General features: G+C 41.2%; 3 protein-coding genes across 3 annotated transcripts; 1 reads left to right on the top strand and 2 right to left on the bottom strand.

Annotated features, from left to right (window-relative positions):
- Positions 1–1,701: 1,701 nt before the first annotated feature.
- Positions 1,702–10,676, bottom strand: LOC308384820 (elongation factor 1-alpha). Its single transcript, XM_080863443.1, has 7 exons — positions 10,524–10,676; positions 8,855–9,034; positions 8,462–8,758; positions 8,229–8,379; positions 6,463–6,719; positions 4,823–5,057; positions 1,702–2,078 (listed from the first exon to the last, which is right to left on the bottom strand). Exons 1-7 carry the CDS (start codon positions 10,665–10,667, stop codon positions 1,954–1,956), a joined length of 1,389 nt encoding a protein of 462 aa, XP_080719569.1. The 5' UTR covers positions 10,668–10,676; the 3' UTR covers positions 1,702–1,953.
- A 1,322-nt stretch (positions 10,677–11,998) lies between these two features.
- LOC308384819 (elongation factor 1-alpha) lies at positions 11,999–15,648 on the bottom strand. The gene is made up of 8 exons (XM_080863442.1): positions 15,498–15,648; positions 14,505–14,659; positions 13,827–14,006; positions 13,434–13,730; positions 13,199–13,349; positions 12,859–13,115; positions 12,543–12,777; positions 11,999–12,455 (listed from the first exon to the last, which is right to left on the bottom strand). Exons 2-8 carry the CDS (start codon positions 14,646–14,648, stop codon positions 12,331–12,333), a joined length of 1,389 nt encoding a protein of 462 aa, XP_080719568.1. The 5' UTR covers positions 14,649–14,659; positions 15,498–15,648; the 3' UTR covers positions 11,999–12,330.
- Positions 15,649–17,953: 2,305 nt separating this feature from the next.
- Positions 17,954–21,460, top strand: LOC308385224 (uncharacterized protein). Its single transcript, XM_080864035.1, has 4 exons — positions 17,954–18,604; positions 19,296–19,452; positions 19,614–19,690; positions 20,165–21,460. The coding sequence occupies exons 1-4, from the start codon at positions 18,572–18,574 to the stop codon at positions 20,459–20,461; spliced, it is 564 nt and encodes a 187-aa protein (XP_080720161.1). The 5' UTR covers positions 17,954–18,571; the 3' UTR covers positions 20,462–21,460.
- Positions 21,461–21,952: the final 492 nt, after the last annotated feature.

Below are 21,952 nucleotides of genomic sequence, written 5' to 3'. Positions count from 1 at the left end.
TTCAACCAAACACTGTTCCAAGTAATCTTGCACAATCTGGAAATATCCTCTGATTTTTTTGGTTTCATTTTCAAGAAAATGCGAAGGCTGTGTCACCTTTGATTCTACTGCAGAAATAAATGAGGGCATAAATAATCCTTATTCTTGTTCTCTGCATACTCTGATGGAGATGAGAGAGCAGAGAACTTGTCCTGCTGGTGCTTAGAAAACAAACTGAAGCTTATCATGAACTTCAGAAGACACAGACAGGTCCACTCCCCTCTCATTATAAATGGAGAATGGGTGGAATCTGTCTCCACGCGAGGTTTCTGGGCACCCACATTTTTGTCATTCTCACCTGGACCCACAACACCAACGCCCTGGTAAAGAAAGAAAGCCCAAAAGCGGCTAAACTGTGTCCAGTTGGTCTCACAATGTGTTGCTAGCTGAAGGTCCAGCTGCTGTATTTCACAGGGAGAGAAAAGAAAGAGAGTTAACTTCACTCAGAGATGAAGATAAGAAAGACAGGACAGGAGAGGAGAGGAAGACGAGAGGTTAGGCGAGGTATAGCTGTGTTATTTAAAGTTACATGAAAATTCTTTACATTTAGTACAGGTTGAACAGGTTAGTTTGCTGTACTTCGAAAAGTAAAGATGAGGGTGCGACTGGTGCACAGTGGCTGTGGTTCATCAGTCAGAGTTAGGTTACACCCAGTGTAGCAGAGATTCATGTGAATTTTACCTGATGATGCTGAGATTGATTGACTGAATTCCAGCATAAACAGCGTACTGTCAGTGCAGAGGATGGAAATCAGCCAGGACAACTCATGACACATCTGCTGACATCTGTTCGAATTCAGTTGTGTACATCCACAAAGAGTATCAGGTCAGCTGATCACAGCCTGTACATTAAGAATATTTCTCAATAGAAATTGTGAGTTCTGATTCTTTTGCCAACACAGAGCCATCACAACTAATTTTAGGCTTCACCCACCTGCTGAGACTGTACACATTTTCCTGTTTAGAGGCAAAAACAAAGCAGGGAACAGAAAATAGAGACATAGTTTTTAGTTTCCTTCATCTTCTTCAGATTCAAGCTGAGTATAATTAGAATAAACGAAAGTTAGACTGAAGTCTGTGTTCCCATCTGCTGATATTATTTTATCATAATTATAACACAAGGTTCAGTTAGTTTGCACAAAAATAGAAACGTCCTACAAAGAGCTACTTTTATTTCTTACTTTGAGTACATTTCAGAGCCTGTACTTCTTTACCTTTACTTGAGATAAATCAGTACTATAAGTTTTACTGGAGTATTTTTATGAGTAGCATTTGTACTGCTACTTAAGTACAGAATGTCTGTATTTTTGCTGCCACTGAGAGTAATTAAAACCACCCAAGAAATCATTGAGAGGCCTAAGTCACCCCTGGATGCCATCGCCAAATCCTCCTGTGTCTGGAAAACCAGGGCCATCACAGGTGACCCCTTGCACCCCGCCCACCACCTGTTTGACCCGATGCCCTCTGCTCGGTGCTGTATGCCAAATATCCTTTTGGCAAGATATGAAATGGTAGCTAGAAAGCACTGAAGCATAGAGCAAAATGCTGGTATGAATGGGTGAATGAGGCATGTATGAAGTGTTTGAGTGCTCAGGTAGAGCAGAAAAGTGCATAAAAGAACCAGTGCTGCCACTGTCTGCAGTCAATAAACACAAAAGAGGCGTTTTCATTTGGCAATGTTTGAGATTTTTATTGTTTTGGTTTAAATGTAATCATGATGGTAGTTTTCCCTTGAAGGCACGAACCTTCCTTTCCTACGGAAACTCTTCCGATGGGTTTTAATCAGCATAAGCCAGTCCTTGAGTAGAGAGCTCTGCCTCAGAGAAGACGGCGCTGGATGGAAGGGGGGAAGGGAGGATGGGGCGGCCCGCTGCTGCTGAGACGCGACTTGTCGGTGGACCTCCTGCACGAGGATTCATTTCTTTTTGTCGGCTTTCTGTGCGGACTTGGTGACCTTTCCACCGCTGGCAACCTTCTTCTCGACGGACTTGATGACGCCAACGGCAACGGTCTGCCTCATGTCACGCACGGCAAAGCGGCCTGAGAGGAAATGGAGAGAGGAGTCAATGAGAGGCTTGAAACAAAACCTTAAAAAGTTTTTAAGTTTGAACTTCACAATTCAAAAGACAGCTTGGTTAAGTCTCATAATGGGTTATAACAACAGTTATAACAGGTTATAACTACATTAAAGAATATGTCTGTGAAGGTTCGTATGGCACAACATAGAAGAGCCACCTCCACGGGACAAGACTCGGCTGTCCATCTGCATCTAAAGGTCAAAGGTCACTCTTTCAAGGACACAAATGTTCCCATTTTGGACAGAAAAGACAGATGGTTTGAAAGAGGAGTGAAAGAAGCCATTTGTGTCCACTGTGAGCGACCATCTTTGAACAGAGGCGGTGGCTTACAACAAAAAACTGTCTGCCATCTATAATCCAGTTTTGAGATCCCTTCCCAGACGCCTTAACGCCCACTCATATCTTGGGCCATTTGACCTCAGGAAATCACATGATAGGGTGGGGCTAGGTTTCACAATGAGCTCACCCGAAACCTTGGCTGATGGTGACCTACACCCGTTTTCACACCTGGCTCGATGATTAGGTAGAGGATCATTAGGGGGCCCATTAAGACGAGGTGAAACGTCTTCAAGCAACTTAAAGAAGTCCAGACGCTTTTCTTTCCAAGCTCCTTAGACTAAAGAATATTGTGCAACATTTAATAGGTCACAATACAGGAACTCCAGCAACGCTTGAAGGGAAGAGGAACAACTTTATTGCCTGACCAACAAGTTTCGGCTTGTGGACTAGGTCGGCTACTGGACTAAGTCATTAATGATGAAGACGGGGGTGAGGAGACATAATCCCCACCTGTCTTAAAATACATGCATGAAATACATAATAAGAATATTACAAATATACAAAAAACGATTAAAAAGAAAAAAAATTTATTCAAAAAGAAGTCAGTGCAGCAGTTAGATAAAAAAAAGAGGACATCATCACATGGAAAAACATTTGTAGAAAGACAGAATGCTAGACATCTAGAATGCTACTCCTTCTTTTATTGAAAAAATAAATATGAATAAATAAATAAATAGATAAACATTACCCATGCGAGAATGATTGACAGAGCAAAGTAACTGGTAAAAAAGAATTTAAAAAAGGGTACAGTTCACAAAAACTCATTGATAGAAAAATCCTCATTCATGCCTCTAGGGTGCAGACTCTTAAAACCGAATATCCAAAATGCTTCTCTGTTTTTTCGGGATAAAATTAATATTACCACCTCTTTGGTTTAGTTTAATGGCTTCAATGCCTAGAAAGAATAGAGGTGAATCTGGATGTTTATCATTGAAGTGTCTTGCAACAGGGCTGGTTAGATCATTCCTCTTTGTGACTTTTTCATCCTCTTCTGTGCCAGAAATATTTGCTGTAACATTTAATAGGTGACAACAACAACCTACATGTGAACACAGCCAAGGCCAAGGAGTAATCGACTTCAGACGAACAAAGCAATCTGAGCACTCCGCCCTCTACATTGATGGGAAGGGATAGAAAGGGTAGAAAGCTTTAGGTTCCCTGGGGTCCATATCTCGGCCAACATTACCTGCTCCACAAACATTTTCCATCAGGTAGGAAAACCACAACAAAGAATGTACTTTGTCAGGAAGCTGCATCAGGGCCCAATTAGACCAAAACTGACTGCTAATCAACTTCTACCGCTCCACCACCTTCTGACCTACCGCTGTACACTCCGGTTTAACTGCTGTACCGTGGAGGACAAGAGAAAACTGCAGCGGGTGGAGAGGGCAGCAGTGCGGGCAATTGGCACTTCACTAACCCCCTTCAGAGACATTTATACTGGCGGACTTCAGCAGAGAAGCAGTATCATCATCAAGGACCTGTCGCACCTGGACACCCCCCCGGGCCTTTTATAAACGCTACAGGTCAATCAGGTCAAAGACAAACAGGCTCAATAGAAACATGCCCTACCTCCACCCTGATTGAAGGTTAACGGTTAACTGTGCTGTTAACATTTATGGACATTTTCACTGTATTTATAAACTGCATTTATTGTAGTATAATGCAACCAGCATTCCTACCTCTAGTCCTAGCTCTTACTCAAAGTTCACTGCCATCACATTGCACCCTATATTGCACCTGCTCTTTTATATAGCATATATAACTTGTATATACCTTGTACATTTCTGTGTAGACACTTACGTTGTTACATACATTCACTGTGTAGGCACCTCTTAAACTTCAAGTCCATTTTTTTTGTTTCTCTTTTTTTTCTTTTTGTTTTTTTTTCTCTTATTCTGAAGGAATTTTAATGTTAAATTTCTATATGCTGCTAACGGAGAGATACCAAACTGTGTTTCACTGTTCTTGTAACAGTGACAATAAAGATCTATTCTATTCTATTAATCATGACAGATCACATGAGGTTAAATGATCTCAAGTCACAGATATATTGTTAAACCTGACCACACTTTCAAATATGGAGCTGGATGTGATCCCTTTAAAGGCCCAGGGTGCTGAAATATTTTTTTTGGGCCACAATGAGCACCCCAAAAACACAAACTTTGTCATGATGAAGCTTCAATTAATTTCACTCGATAATAAAATTACCATAAAACCCAAAATAATTCACGGAAACACTCACAAACCGACCTGATGTAACATTCCAAGCACACAGTAATCTTAACCACGACTGCACTGTTACTGCAGCTTTAAAGGAAAGGCTGACACATAATTATCTTCGAGACAAACAGCGTTTTTACTCACCAAGGGGAGGGTACTGGGAGAAGCTCTCGACACACATGGGTTTTCCAGGCACCATGGTGATGATGGCGGCATCTCCTGACTTCAGAGCCTTGGGGTTGTCCTCAAGCTTCTTGCCAGAACGACGGTCAATCTTCTCTTTGAGCTCACTGAATTTGCAGGCGATGTGAGCGGTGTGGCAGTCCAGCACGGGGGCGTAACCCTGGGCGATCTGGCCGGGGTGGTTCAGGATGATGACCTATGAAGGGAGAAATGAGGGAAGTGTTGTACTTAGAGATCAATATCCTTCCTCAGTTTATTACTGGACTTCTATTTGTGACAGAAATAACCGAAATGAGGAGGGGGGGGGGGGCTATCCAGGATTGTATTCCTTTCTGGATTAAGCTCCAAAAACATTTCCTTCAACTTTAACATTTTTAGTTTTCTGTGCAGCTTTTCTTAGGGGGATGTCTGTCGATGAAGATGTGCTTTTAAACAAACTGGTTTAAATTCTCGTACTCATGCTTGGTTTAATCACAGCTAAGAGGCCTAAGTGGAAATACTTAGACTACATTAAATAAGAACTCCACTTGCTGATTTTTTTCTCTACTATCGGGAGACTTCGCCTCAGAATAGGATAGACAGTCATGTAATTCTGTCATTTTTTACCTGAATAAATGTAGACATAAACAGTGATGAGGCATACCATAGTTTTCAGATTTAAAAAAAATCAGATAAATGAGTAATTAAAAAATTACATTTTAATTAAAAGGTGTCAAAATAGGTAATAGATACTATATGATTTACTTGGTTTAAAACTTTTCAAACAAAAGCTATTTATTTATTTGTGAAGGACCTCTTGCCTGCAGTACCTTCACAATCCAGCAGGGGTCCACCTGTATTTTGTTTTTGCTTTTATTTGTTTGTCAGCCATTATTTAGTGGTCAGTTTGTTTTTTCCATATGCAGATATGGGAAACAGGACAAATAAAGCACAAGACAAACCTTAAAACAGCAAAACAAAAGATGTTTCTCAAACCTTTGACAGCTCTAAAGAAAACAAAGTGCTCTTTACACTGAACTGATAAAGATCCCCTTTAATGCTCAGTGGTTAAAATGTGTAACTAATAAATCATGATTGATTTACAAACTGGGTGAGCTGATTCCCGAAATCAGGGCTTTGGTACACTGGTGGGGCCTGCAGATGCTGCAGGTAAGCCACGAGAAGTCATTTATCATTAACCTGTTAACAGAAAGGCTTCATTTTCAGTTTTGTGAATTAGTTCACAATTATCAACAAATATCGACATTAAAGAATGAAATTACTTCTAAAGAACTTAGACTGAAGTAGGGGCTGTCAGGAGGCAGAGGTAAAGTAATGATGTGCCTTCTTGGCCAGAGTCTTTCCTGATAAATAAATAAATAAATGGGGAATCACTCTTAACATGGAAACCATCGGAAGACTGAAAGGAATCAGTGAATTAATAAGAAGAAACTATTTCATTTTAAATGTATGTATTTATGGGTGGCCCTGAGATTAGTTTGGATTTAAGCAGCGTAAAGCATTATACTGAAGTGTTGCTGTGTACCTGCTTCATGTATAATCTACAAAAATAACTGTGTGCATGTTTATTATCACATGTTTAATCTTTTCTTTATGCTTACCTGGGCGGTGAAGTTCTCCGCAGCCTGGGGTGGGTCGTTCTTGCTGTCGCCGGCCACGTTTCCACGGCGGATTTCCTTGACGGAGACGTTCTTGACGTTGAAGCCGACGTTGTCACCGGGCAGAGCTTCAGACAGAGACTCGTGGTGCATCTCCACGGACTTCACCTCTGTGGTCAGGTTGGGGGGAGCGAAAGTGACGACCATGCCGGGCTTCAGGATACCGGTCTCAACACGGCCGACGGGAACGGTTCCGATACCTGACAGGAGGGAGAGAAGTCAGCGCTCCTCCATATCTGACTTGTCTTTTTTTTAGTATTCAAGCTTTTCTGCTTTTGTAAATAAAGACTGATCTGATTGGTTAAACACTTAAAACAGTGAGGAAGAGGCAGCTGGGTTTTTATTGTGTACTGTTTTTAGTATTAATAATAAAATTACATTTGTAAGTCCTGTAAAACCAGGGTAGAAGAAGCTTCATAGAATTTAAAATAATAGCAGCAGTAAAGAAATAAAATGGTCCAAAAACATACAAACAAAGAAATACATTTTAATAGTTAAAGCTAAATAAAGCTCAAACAACTTAAAACAATAAAAGTAAGGTGTTTTGATTCTGGAATCTAATGTGGCTTTAATGTTATCAACTAAACTGAGGTGACAAGATTTTCATAATTAAATATCCTCTTTGCTTTTCCTGATATATTATTTCAAACTACCCAAGATGTTTATGAAGGAGGTTTTACAGTTTTCTTATTAATCACTCTTAAAAGCACTGGATGTAACACAATACAAAGCAACACTGCAAAGTATTTAGATTACTTTTTTTGTCGTAAAAATGAACACAACGAGTGATTTGCCAGTGATTTAGTTACTTTTACAATCATCAAATCAGCAATCAGATCCTGTTATAAGGTATTTCTTTGTTATTTCTGTTGTGACAAAACAAAAAACATAAAATAGAAAACCCCTGAAATATTTGTACTGCTTCTGTCCATCTTTGACTCTCATAACATTCAGCTCTACATTACACTCACGCAATCCTGCAGCTGGGGTCAGCAAACATAATGACAGCAAGGTCGACCTTTAGATTGTTTAAGTATTTTCATTATTTCCTGCTGGTGCTCAGATACTACTGAGGAGAACGATGCTGATGCTACAGCTCTGAAACGGCAATGAGGGAAATTAATAAGCTTGTTGCTGGTGATTTCAGAGTAGAGGAACACAGCGGTTGTCGGAGTAAGACTATTTGTGTTTTGTTTGCAGCTATATTAGTTTTGAGGGTCCAAAAACCACTAAAAGTTATCCATAAACTCTGCAGGTGCACTGCACAGATGCAAATCTGTATATAATAAAAGAATAATAAACTAATTAAAAGCATAAACTTGGATGGTTTTTACCACACAGCAAGTCGTATCATTATTCAAATTATTGCATTAAAAATGTTCCAGAAGGCACAAAAAGCACAAACAGGGTCTGAAGGTCCAGTCCAGACACCGATTAGTGGAAGTGAGGTCAGGAAGTCAACAATAAATCTGTGTCAATCTCAGCAATCACACCTCTTAACTTTAAACCTTAACCAAATCCAAATAAATTACTTTTTAAAAACTACCTTTAGAGGTAGTTTTTTACTGTAGGCATTTAAAAATGGGAGTTTGTGGGCACTGACTCGCTTTTGGAGCCAGCCACGAGTGGGAAGAGACACAGGTTTTACTTTTTCCTTGAGATGCGTGATGACTTACTGGTTTTACAGGGTGCTGTGTGGCTTTACTTACCGCCAATCTTGTAGACGTCCTGCAGGGGCAGACGCAGAGGTTTGTCGGTGGGGCGGGAAGGTGGCATGATGGAGTCCAGAGCCTCCAGCAGGGTGGTGCCTGTGGCTCCGCCTTCCTTGCGCTCGATCTTCCAGCCCTTGAACCAGGCCATCTAAAGTGTAGAAAATGAGAGGAAGTGAAGAGAAAGACTCTTCGAGCAGACGTCTACACTGGGGTGTGTTTGAATCCCTCACCTTGTCACTGGGCTCCAGCATGTTGTCTCCGTGCCATCCAGAGATGGGGACGAAGGCAACCGTGGCGGGGTTGTAGCCGATCTTTTTGATGTAGGCGCTCACTTCCTTGGTGATTTCCTCAAAACGCTTCTGGCTGTAGGGGGGCTCGGTGGAGTCCATCTTGTTGACTCCAACGATGAGCTGCTTTACACCCAGGGTGTAGGCCAGCAGGGCGTGCTCACGGGTCTGGCCGTTCTTGGAGATACCAGCCTCGAACTCACCAACACCAGCAGCAACGATCAGCACAGCGCAGTCAGCCTGAAAATGAACACCAGGATGCAGATTAGATCCAAGTCTGCTGCAAGGCGAAGTTTGCAGGAGTCAAATCCTCATGTTGGAGCTTATTGTTTTTACCTGGGAGGTACCAGTGATCATGTTCTTGATGAAGTCTCTGTGTCCAGGGGCATCAATGATGGTCACGTAGTACTTGCTGGTCTCGAACTTCCACAGAGCGATATCGATGGTGATACCACGCTCACGCTCGGCCTTCAGTTTGTCCAGCACCCAGGCGTACTTGAAGGAGCCCTTTCCCATCTGAACCACAAAAAGCAAAGTAGAGGGAAGAATCAGTCAGAAAGGTTTAACAGAAGAGATTTTATTTAATCGGTTTTATTCATAGATCTGAGAAAAGTCCAGCCTTATCAGAACTGAATTTAGAGAATTTTACTTTACTATTTTAATTTATTGTTAATCTTATAGAAATACAAGCATCCTTCACCAGTGTTCATGACCTTGAACCTTTGACAAAATACAAATACTAAACTCCAGTTAATCCCTTAATCTGAAAAGGTAAAATCACCTTTTAACTGGCTCATAATGAGCTTTTTAAGGGGTGATTATGCAACTATGCTAGGCAGACAATCTGAGTTAGCTTGTTTAACAGAGGTACATTCTGAAAGGTTGATTCTGTTAATCTGGTTGCAGCGTTTTCAGAGGTATATGCATTTTACTGTTTTTTTACCCATTTCATAAGCAAACAAAAAATATATAATTAACTTATTCTTAAGTAAAGTAAACCCTACTAAAAAATGGTTAAAATCTTTTGTGATGTAAGGCCAAAACATGTTTTGCCGCGCAACAAAAACTTTAATGAGCAGGGAAAACTCGGTTTGGTTAATTCAGTACCTCATAAATAAGTCTTATTTTTAAATAATTTTTTCAGGAGAGCATACTTTTAAAAAATGAACCTCTGTTCAGCCTAATAGCACCAAAAAATTTACAGGCTAGGTGAGAAAAATTATGTAAAACAACATTTTTTTGTACCTTATACAGTCAACCAGAATAGTTTCTGTATGTTTTTGTATGTTTTGTGAATTGATTAAAACAGGTTTTCTTATGAAAATGCTGCATTTTTCTGCCTTGTGTTTGTCTTTGTTAAATTCTTGTGTTCAAGGTCTGCTAAGCATTCTTTGGCATCCTTCAATGTCTGTGCCTTACTGAGCCCTAGGTTTCAGTGCTAATATCCTGTATTCATCCTAGTCCTATCGTAGAATACAGAATGTATCCAAAAACATTGGTTATTGGAACATTTCATGTTATAATATACAAGTAAAAAATTATAACATATAATTTTCATGATATATATCATGTATAATGATTATATTATATTGTATGGTCTTTACATTAGATTATAAACCACCTTAAGGGGAAAGCAGTGATTTGTCGCTATATTAAAAAATGAATTGAATGTTTAATAAATTTCACTTTCAATGTTTAATTAATTCAGTTTCCCCTAAAATGTTGCGTAATCTTAAATATATAATTATATACAAGCAAGATTTTAACTCTTATTTTGCACGACATAAATTAACCTAACATTTAAATCTTTATGCGTATTTTGCGCTTGAGGGCAGTGTGTATTTTTTAACAGTAGATGGCGGTTTTACCCAAATAATATCATTGAACAGTTATTCCACCACACCCCACCGTCTACTGTTACGGCATTTTACCTCAGAGTCTCACTGTTATATCCCATACAGTGTTTATGCGGTAAAAAGCCTAAGATTAGGCCGCAGTCACCCACCTCAGCGGCTTCCTTCTCAAACTTCTCGATGGTTCTCTTGTCGATTCCTCCGCACTTGTAGATCAGGTGACCGGTGGTGGTGGACTTGCCGGAGTCGACATGTCCGATGACCACGATGTTAATGTGGGTCTTTTCCTTTCCCATTTCGATTTACTGTTTTTAAACAACATGAGGAGCAGTCATTTCCACTTTTCAAATACATAATGTGCCATATATAATAGTAGTTGTCCCCAAAATGGTGTGAGCCCAGTGAACGCCATTGTGGCTCATTGCCTTCACCGAACGTTAAGGATCCCTGTTTTTCTGCAGAGTTATTAAATTAATGGGGGATTCGTGTTTAATAAAATGAAATAATTCAGGCTCCAATTTATCTCACAGGCCTTGTTCTTGGTCATTCCCCAGGAGTTTTATGAAGCCAATTAAATTGAAAATTAACTTGTCAAAATGTAGTAATAAACTGTTTCTTTCCACTTTGCTGTAACTGCGGCATTAGAGGTTAAGTACTGTTAGCTAGGCGGTCCTTGCGCAACAAAAAATACGCAAAGTCGTATGAATTGTAAATGGCTGCAGTATGCTAATATACGTTTTGAACATAAGAGACTATTGGGGAGGGGGTGCTTTTTTTTCCTTTTGAAATAAAGGACACCATCTATAAACATTAAGGACACCGAGGTGGGACGCTGATGAGTCACACGCCATGTGCGTGCTGGATGAAAACCGGCTCCTCTCCTCCATGTTGCACCCGTCGGGAGCGCGGAGCCGCCATGTTGTCAACTGATGCAAGCGCGCACCCGAACATACAGCATTGAGAGTCAATGCGCGCGTTCACGCAGGTGGAAAGAACAGGGCTACCATGACTGGCAGAAACAACCTGGCAACTCGTTTTTGACATCTGTCCCTAGCGCCTGCCTAAAAATCCTGATGTGGACCCTTACAAGTGAGCCAGACAGGCTAAAACGAGCCAGGAGAAGCAAATAAGGTGAGCTGGCACGTTTTAAACCTTTCAATGAGAATTCTTAATGCTACGTTTCACTGAATGGATTACTAAGGTTTCTGGCTCTAGCCATCAGTTGATTTAAAGGATTTAAGCCCTGTACTACCCCAGCTTTTGTGGAAATGCATCAATGCTAAAAATTTAGCTCCAACAGCTGCATTTTAAATTAAATTCACCAACCTGTGTCCAGCAACTACCAAGATGTCCAGAGATTTCGAGCAGAGGCAAAAAAAGGACAGAGCGTGATCTCTCCGGTGTTTATATACCGAACTAGAGGAGAGGGAGGGATGTGCATTGCTCTTGCTGTGTGTCAGACTAAAATAAGGGGTGCTATTGGCTGGGGTGGCATATCTCCTATGGAGGCGATTGGATGACAAGTGCATCACTGGATACAAATAGCATGGATAAAAAACAGCTGCAGCACATGACAGAGGCTCGCCTGTCATACCAACTGCAACTGTGAAGGATACAGACAAGCCAATTTCAATTTTTTCAGAGACAATATTTTATTAGTTACCAGCAGCTTCTTTCCAATCAAATGTGGCATTTTAACATTGAGATACAGTTCTAAACCATTTCCAACTTAAACTCAACTGAGAAGAGGCACTGTCATGTGATTCAGGTAAGTGACAATGCCATAGAGTTCTTTTTCCTGCGAAAACTCTTGCGATGGGTTTTAATCAGCATAAGCCAGTCCTTGAGTATAGAGCTGTGCCTCAGCGAGGATGATCCAGGGTGGGAGGAAGATGTAAGGGAAGATGTTGCCCGCTGCTGCCAGCACACGTCTTGTTGATGGATTCCCTGAACGGCCATTCATTTCTTGCCCTTCTGAGCCTTCTCTGCAGCCTTGGTTGTCTTTCCGGACACTTCCTTGGGGATAACAGACTTGATGACACCGACAGCCACTGTCTGCCTCATGTCACGCACGGCGAAACGACCTGAAATAGGAGCAGGGGAAAGGTGGGGTTAGCTGCTGTACATTATGCCTAGTCAAATCAAGTAGGGCTTCTGGGAAGCAAACTTACCGAGGGGAGGGTAGTTGGAGAAGGACTCCACAACCATGGGCTTCTGTGGGATCAGTTTGACAATGGCGGCATCTCCGGACTTGACGAACTTGGGGCTGTCCTCAAGCTTCTTGCCAGAACGACGGTCGATCTTCTCAACCAGCTCGCTGAACTTGCAAGCAATGTGGGCAGTGTGGCAATCCAGCACAGGGGCATAGCCTGCAGCGATCTGACCGGGGTGGTTCAGGATGATGACCTGTGGACACGCTAAAAGTTAGCAAATTCCATAATACAACCCAACCCTGAAGACTCCCAGCACCATTGTCGCCACACCAACCTGAGCGTTGAAGCTCTCAGCACCCTTGGGTGGGTCGTTCTTGCTGTCGCCAGCAACGTATCCACGACGGATTTCCTTGACGGAGACGTTCTTGACGTTGAAGCCAACGTTGTCACCGGGCACAGCCTCGGGCAGAGACTCGTGGTGCATCTCCACGGACTTCACCTCAGTGGTCAGGTTGACAGGGGCGAAGGTGACGACGGTGCCGGGCTTGATGATACCAGTTTCAACACGGCCGACGGGTACAGTTCCAATACCTGAGAAATTAAAACATTGTTAAAGCACAGAAAAACATGGGTGTAGTGCAATACTAGCCTTGTAGTACTATGACAGTTCTCACCGCCAATCTTGTAGACGTCCTGCAGGGGCAGACGGAGGGGCTTGTCAGTGGGGCGGGAAGGTGGCAGGATGGCATCCAGAGCCTCCAGCAGGGTGGTTCCAGAGGCATTGCCGTCCTTGCGCTCGATCTTCCATCCCTTGAACCAGCTCATCTACAGACAAAAGTCATTGATTGTTTAGTCCATGTTCAGTCAGATTAGCAAATTGAGATGTGTGGAATGGCTAGCAGTCCTCACCTTGTCACTGGTCTCCAGCATGTTGTCTCCGTGCCATCCAGAGATGGGGACGAAGGCAACGGCGGCGGGGTTGTAGCCGATCTTCTTGATGTAGGCGCTCACTTCCTTGGTGATTTCCTCAAAACGAGCCTGGCTGTAGGGGGGCTCGGTGGAGTCCATCTTGTTGACTCCAACGATGAGCTGCTTTACACCCAGGGTGAAGGCCAGCAGGGCGTGCTCACGGGTCTGGCCGTTCTTGGAGATACCAGCCTCGAACTCACCAACACCAGCAGCAACGATCAGCACAGCGCAGTCAGCCTGAAAATGAACACCAGGATGCAGATTAGATCCAAGTCTGCTGCAAGGCGAAGTTTGCAGGAGTCAAATCCTCATGTTGGAGCTTATTGTTTTTACCTGGGAGGTACCAGTGATCATGTTCTTGATGAAGTCTCTGTGTCCAGGGGCATCAATGATGGTCACGTAGTACTTGCTGGTCTCGAACTTCCACAGAGCGATATCGATGGTGATACCACGCTCACGCTCGGCCTTCAGTTTGTCCAGCACCCAGGCATACTTGAAGGAGCCCTTTCCCATCTGAACGGGAAGAAATTAATGAAATTTAAGGTCACAATCCAAATATCTACATGGAAAATTTCAATGTGGATCCTAAGATATAAATTTTAAGTGCATTCAGTATTCAAATTACCAGGAGCCCCCCTCCTCAAAAAGGGACATTAAATCACCTATGATAGGTACAAACATAAAACCCACAATTTTCCAAAAGCATTAAAAGTATTTCTAAATCTTAGTGTATGCAAGTCATATTCAAACAGGTTGTACTTTGTTTTGTGTATAAATTTTAAGGATTTCTTTTCACTGGAGGCCTCAGACTGTCAGACAAAGTGCACATTCACCACCAGTGCTCTGCGCGCGATAAGCCCCACCCCGCATGCGCGCACACGGCTGTTACACCCTCATGCCGGGCAGTTGAGCTCAGAGGAAGGCATGCCGACGCCGCCATCTTGGACTTTTTAACAGAAACTGTTTTCAAGACAAAATGGATAAAATGTAACTAAATACACAAGCTCTTACCTCAGCGGCTTCCTTCTCAAACTTCTCGATGGTTCTCTTGTCGATTCCTCCGCACTTGTAGATCAAGTGACCGGTGGAGGTGGACTTGCCGGAGTCGACATGGCCAATGACCACGATGTTAATGTGGGTCTTTTCCTTTCCCATTGTTTTAGTTTCTGTGGGCAAGATTAAATAAAAATAAAAAATTGCGTTAGGCTTACTATTAAGTACCCGTTAGGCTTCGTTAACAGACATGCATGTACAACTAAGCTATCGCATCTTGAGCCCGGCTACATTAGGAAACCATCCCGGCATGTAGGCATAATGAAAGGCGGTGAAAAAAAAACAAAGCCTACTGAAACGTATTGTCTTTTTAATTTATACGGAGTTAAAAACTGAAATTCAACTCCATGGCTACTCGGGCGCTAGGCTTTAGCCGCTAGCAGGCGGCTGCTACTGCTAGGCCTCACTCGGCCACAAGCCAGCCGAGACACGTGTTACTCCACTGGGCCACGTCGGATAAAGTTACAAAGATCGCCAAATATTCAGAAGCTCTCTCGTCCGGACTTCAAGCACCTGTTGCCGGATAAATACGGGCAGTTGTTTCAGTGAGGAGAGAGAAGAAATGCCATTCAAGCATCTTCGGATCTCCGGTCTTGCAGCCCTCCTTTGTTCCCGTTGCCCACTCTACATTTTCGCCTCCCTCGTAAAAAATCTTTCGTCAAAAGTTTAAAAACAGCATCCAGTAAACCCACTAACGCACAAACCTCACAAAAAACTATCATGTTAAATACAATCAGGCGAGAACGACCTTTACCATTTTTTAGGATTAATTCCCTCGAAAATTAAATCCACAGGTTAGTGTCAAGTTACGTAACCGAAAAAGCAAAGTTTGGGATTAAACGAAAGAAGCACAAAGAAGATGCTAACGCCTAAACAAATCACGTTTAACTACAACCGTTAAAGGCCCGAGGCCGGGTCCCTCTCTATGTGAAGAATGGGAGCTAAACTCACCGGTGTTTCTGGGTTTTCACGGCCAAAGCTGCTGCCCCTAAGCCAGGTAACAGAAAGAGGAAGAGTGGGGCCGGACTGGGAGGTTTTATACTCAATGGGAGGCGGCCTCATTTCCCGTCACGCTCCCCGGCGCAAAACCCCGCAAATCACACACATTCCTGCAAAAAACGTCAGCACGCCGCCGAATGAAGCCCTGCAACATGCATCATGTCTCATCAGTGATATGAATAAAATCAAAAAACATAATAATAATAATTAATTAATAAAATAAAAAAAAATCTCCAGGGGAGAAACGAGGGTGACTTAAAAGATACAGAAAAACACATCTTTAAAGTTAGATTTCACACAAATTCCTCCACTTTTATTATGAAAAGGTGCACACTTTTACATTTTCCAGACATCAGAACACAAAATGCTAGGATGCTGAGGGAAAATAATAATAATCTACTTTAATGCTATTTAAGTGAAATATGTGTAGTATTGTTGTACATTAAAGAGTACTTTTATTATATTTTAGGGTTTTTTTCTTAGGTATAAATGATGTAATTTGGCAGCACCCATAGAGCTTTTAGAAAGAAAACATTAGCAGCACTCAAGTCAAGGAAAAAATTAACTAGTAGAATGTACTTTACTAAAGCTACGTATACACGTTTATATATTAGGTGGCCAAGAAATGACTGGAAGATGCATAAACCTCTGTTAAGGGAAAAAAGACTCGTGTCCATAACAGTCAAGCTTCCAGTCTCCCAAAAGGTCTCTTTATGCCAGGAAAAACCCTGATTCTTATTTATAATAATTCAGGCTTATAATTAGCACTGCAGTCAAACCCTTCAGAAAATAATGGGAAAAGGGGATTGCATCTGTGCTTTATTTTTAAAAAATGTTTTAAATATTCATGATAATTCACTGATTTTATGTTTTTCAGGGACATCCGAGCAGAAACGTCACACACAGGTAACAGAATTTTGATTATTTTAATCACAATTTATGTTTTAGAAGTTTCAAACCTCAATCCAAAGTCCCTGAGGACACTCCCCACTTCCAACTACTGTTAACACTGGGTCGTCTCATCAGTCTGATAAGATTATTTAAATCCAATGAGATTCAAAGAGCACCCAGGGTGGGGGGAAAGATGAAACCCCACTGTTTTCAAGACACCCTATCAGCCACACATCTACATTCCTGGCAGCTGGGTGTGAACATGTTTGATTGAATTAAAAGTGGGGGCTTGTTTACAACTGCAAACCAAAGCATGGTGGGAAATCCAAAAATATATATCTAAATCTTAAGAATATTTACAGCTAATGTGGCCACATTTTCTCTGTGCACCTCCCTGGTAAATCTGTACATTGTGAATAATTAAAACAAATAAAATAAAGGTGGAATAAGGCTGAGAACTCGGTCAGAGGATGCTGCTTGGAGGTCAGGAGGTCAGATTCTGCCTCTTCCTCGTCACTCTGGCATGTTGCCCAGCACAGAGGCAGCTGGCTTCCCCTGGTACTCTCTCACATACATACACACTAAATACTGGCTCGGCTTTCTCTTTGCAGTTCAGGTAGCAGGCACTTCGACTTGGCAGCTGCTGCCTTCACTCAGCACCAAGCACAGCGATGGCGAGGGGGGTGGGGGACAGAGTGAAAAGCCTGAGAGGTGGGTAGGGAGATAAGAAGAGAGCACGGAGGAGATAAGAGCAGAAAGAGCGTGGTGTGGAGCAGCAGGACATTTACAGTTGTTAAAGAGCTCATCTTGGCAGACACCTTTTAAAGTGTAGGTCTTTTTATACGCAAAACACCAGTAAATGCACTGCTTATGCATGCATGTGAATTGCTCTTAATGTTTGACTATAAACCAGTTCTGCTGTGTTTTACATCTTTAAATATAACCCGTCAGACGAGCTACAGATGAGGAGCCACGCCAATAACACAATGAGAGATTTAAATGTATTCACAGGGTGGATAACTGCCATTCTCCAGGAAGGGTGTAAAAATGTGAGCCTCAACAAGCTTGCAGGTAACTGGTAACCAAACACACCACATGTGGATGTGATTCTGTGAACCCCTTTCATCATAAATCTGTGTTTTCCCTGCACATAAAAGGGGCTACATGAGCATGAAATACATTTTTGTTTATTAAATGGCCAAGAATTTCAGTTAAGTAAGGTAACACAGGGTCATTGCCTTAACTATACACTCTCAGAAATAGAGGTACGAGAGAAGAACATTTTTGTACCTATAGGTACATTTTTTTAAAATGTTCCCTTAAAAGTACAATACTGGTCTTTAAAAGTCCAGAAATGCCCCTTTAAAGGTACAATTTGAAATAAAGTACAAATCTGTACCATTTTGACCTGTACTGCAGTGACAGTGGCAGAATGTGGTAATGGGTCAGCATGGGAAAATCTGGATGGGCCTGGTTAATTGTAAAATTCATATGAGATGTGAGTGTGCTCATAAAAGCTGCATGTTATAATCAAATCTGTCGGTCCTCTCCTCTGTACGTAAATTATCCTATGATGCAAAGAATATCTCTAACCTACCTTTGTGTAAGTATGTTAAATTATATTAAAAAAAAACACACACAATGACATGCAGGCACAACCAAATGATGTTAAAAAAAAACTGGTCCATTTCCATTTTATTAAGTTCCAGTTATAATTTTTAATGTTTTAAATCTTGGTTGTAGCCTTCAAAAACGTGAAATCATATTACTGTTATGTTTGGCCATTTACTTTTTCGCTTTTACTACATCCTAGAATTGTTCATTAATTGGGAGGTTTTTATGGAATTTGCAACATCAAGTTAAACCGAGGTTCTTTGGAAGTTAAAATGTCAAGCAGATTTTTATGTTACGGTGACTACATTTTGTAAGTTACAAATATAGTTCGCCAAGACAGCATAACGGTTTCTAAACAACTGCGCATTAATACCACAATGTTGTATTTCCATGTATCAAGTTCGCAACGCGCATTAATCCCAAAGGCTGAAAAGCCAGCCAACTAGCGTTGACGCAGAAAATGACTCTCAGGGGGTTATCAACGGAGGAGCTCCTTAAAAAGTTGATGGAAGAAGGCATTGATGTGTCAGACGACGAGGCGCAAAGGTTTAGAGGTAAGTCGGGTGTGATTTTGTGTTTTTATAAAAATTACAACGTGTAATTTTACAGTAGAGTTAGCAAAAGTCCGAAGAGCTAGCTTTAACATGGGTGAATGCTAGCAGTTAGCTAAGTTTTAAACAAAGAAAGGTACAAATGTGGACTATTTAGACTGTTGGTGGAATATTCAACGTCTGTCTGCCCGCCGTATTCCAGTGTTTTATCAATAAATAGTCACTAACCGTGTACAACAATGTAAAAAAAATCAATTTCTCAAAACATGCTAGTATGTAAATATAGGTATTAACAAAATCGTTCTCTAAGCAAAATTCATCCCATCTAACGTGTTTCCCGCTCAAAGGGATTTTAAACAATGGAAGGTACACATTTGTACCATTCCACCTACTTAGTGGGATTTGGGATTTTCGAATATGAGAGCTGTAAGCTCTGCGCAGGGACACTGTCTGCAACCCAAGAATTGTTAAGATGATTGGGGAAACGGCTAATGATTTTTTTTGTCTCTAAATCTGATTATTATTATTTTCTGTACTAACTGATTAATCAATCTGTTTATTAGCTTTAGAATTTTTGTTCAAGGGTTAAAGCACTTTACATTTATCTCCAGTCTGTGTCTTTAAACATGTCAAAAGTTTAAATCCTCAATGTAAAATGTCATTCTTTTGTCTATTCTGCTCTTTTCATTTCCAGTTGTGTGATGAGGTTGATTTAATGCATCCCTGCCAAGACAACATCTGTCGCCGCTTTAGCGAAAACTTCACTGCTGTTCTTCAAATGACCAAGGATTTGCCACTGAAGAAGGTCTACATGGAGGCAAGAGAGAATGCACTGGCTGAAGACATTACAGGTGCTAATTTGACCTCATACAAATAGTAAATTTTGTGACAATTCATTTGCTCTCTCTTCCAAAGATAATTGATGTACCATAGTGTCATGTGAAGAGCATGTTAATGGGAATTTGCATGCTATCAAAATCTAATGAAGTGCATTTGCATCTGTATGACCTAGGAATTGACTTCAAGGGGGCACTTCTCTTGACATCCATCTTCAAGGAGAAGATAGAAGATTTCATCATCCTTGGAGAGGTAAATGCATGATGCAATGCATAGCCTTTGGCCACAAGTTTCATTCTCGGTGTTTTGTTGGCATGGAGCTGAATTCAGCTGCGGTTCAGCATCACAGCTAAGCTAATGTAGGGGAAACACTGCTGTTAATCCACAGTGCTGCTGTGCTCTTGGGTTTTGTCTGGTGTTTATATAGATAGATAGACCTTTATTGTCCCCTTAGGGAAATTCTTCACAGGTACTGTCACTGTCAGGGGTGATTGCTTTTGCCCTTGAATATTATGTCAAACTTTAGCAGCTTATCAAACACTACCACAACAGTCATTGGTCAAGAAGCTTTTTGTTTGGAGTAGGGGCCATGTTTACAGGTTATCAGAATAGACAGTTTTGTTTTGCAGCAAATAAAGAAGGTAATTTGAGGAATCTGTTGAAAATCCACTTGGCACATATTGCTTAAACATACTGTATACTAATGTTTTTCTTCCTCTTCTGCAGAATACTCCCACGAGTCCATACCCAACCATTCGAATGAAGGATAAGAGTTGGACAACTGCCCTCTTAAGACAGTGTCGCCGTGTTGTGACAGTTGAAGGAGTGGATGTTTGCTCGTGCCGCTCGCTGGATGAGGCCTACATCTCAGCATTCTCCACCTTCTTCGTGTTCAACATGACCTACCCTGCATACTTCAAGAAAACACTTGTCTTTCTTCAGAACTGCATTGTCAACATAGGAGACCAGGGAGACAAACCCCTGCCAGTAAGTGTCACCAGGGTACTTAACCAACTCTATTAAATACGCCCCCACCCAAGTGTCACTACCTTATTGACTACCCAAGGCTGATTTTGATGTATGGTCCTCTTCGCCCTTTGTGGTGTATGAGATATGAAAGCAAGCATCAATATTTCAAAAATCTAGCGAGTAAATGCAAAAACTTTGTAAACATCACTGCAACTCTTAGCAATCGTCATCAAATGAAACAGTGCTGGGAGTTTTCTTCAGATAAGTTGCTTGTTGACTTTGAACATTCACTCAGCACAAGTGTCAGTGTGCCATTTTCATCTCTGCCAGGTGACTTACAGAATGCTCTGGAAATGAACAAAAGTTTTACAGCTGTGCATTTTCAGGATAAAGTGCTTCAGCGTGTGTCTGCTATATCTGTCAGCAGTGTCAAATATGAACTTGAGGATGTTTTTGTAGTTGGCCATGTACACACTGAAGCCATACCTCAATTCTTTAAAATCAAGTATATTTTGAATGTTGATACTTGTTGGGTATTGTGTGGGAAACTGTTACTTCCTTGCACTTATGAATGTCATTTCCATGCTTACCAAGTGGCAGTTGACAATGACTCGATCCTGTTCAATCCAGGAAATGAATTAGACTTTCAAGCTCTAGACACCTATTTAGTTGATGATAGGCTGTTTGTGTCCTTGAGGTATTCTGTGTGACGTGATTGCAAGAACATTTTTGTGTGTGTGTGTGTGTGTGTATGTGTGTGTGTGTGCGCGCGCGTATGTATGTATGTATGTATGTGCGTGCTTGTTGAAGTAGAGCAAAACATTTGTGTGGACAGTTTTTTAAATACATGCCATCTCTGTGATCCGTCAAAACATTGTGTTCAGGTGTTTAATGTCTTTATGTGATTGTTTACTTTTTTTTTTTTTTTTTTTTTTTTTTTAAATGAATGTATTTTTCTTGACATGTCCTATGGCAATATACGAATGTAATCAAGGATGTATTCCTGTGGTTGTTTAAATGCTTTGATGTGATTCTATTATCGAAAATAAATGGTTAAATAACCAAATATTTTGGACTATTGGGGTACATTTTTGTCTCTTTAGGTACGAAATAGGTTGTCGCTGGGGGGGTACCCTCATAGGTACCCTATTGTACCCTTTTCAAGAGAACATTTCTGTACTATAGTTTCAAGGTACATTTATGTCTTAGGAAAGTACATTATTGTACCTCAGATGGTACAACTTCATAAGGTACAAAAATGTACCAAGCCTAAAGGGTACAGAAATGTCCTTCAAAAAGGAACACCCCCAGCGACAAGCATTTGTACCCTTTTTGGTACACTTTGGTACCCCTATTTCTGAGAGTGTAGCCAGGAAACACCCTGTGAATTCATCAAATTTGGACTATCTCACCATCATTACGGAGTTTTTCACATTGTTTCTGTGAATTAGTCAGGCTGCACTTCTCTTTTGTGCTGTCACAGTAGGTGGCAGTGTACCTGGAAAAATAAACAATGAACTTTCAGTCAACCATAAATGAATCAAA

Source organism: Rhamphochromis sp. 'chilingali' (assembly GCF_963969265.1).
Source record: "Rhamphochromis sp. 'chilingali' genome assembly, chromosome: 17".
Taxonomy (NCBI): domain Eukaryota; kingdom Metazoa; phylum Chordata; class Actinopteri; order Cichliformes; family Cichlidae; genus Rhamphochromis; species Rhamphochromis sp. 'chilingali'.
This window is presented reverse-complemented; position numbering and strand designations above follow the sequence as displayed.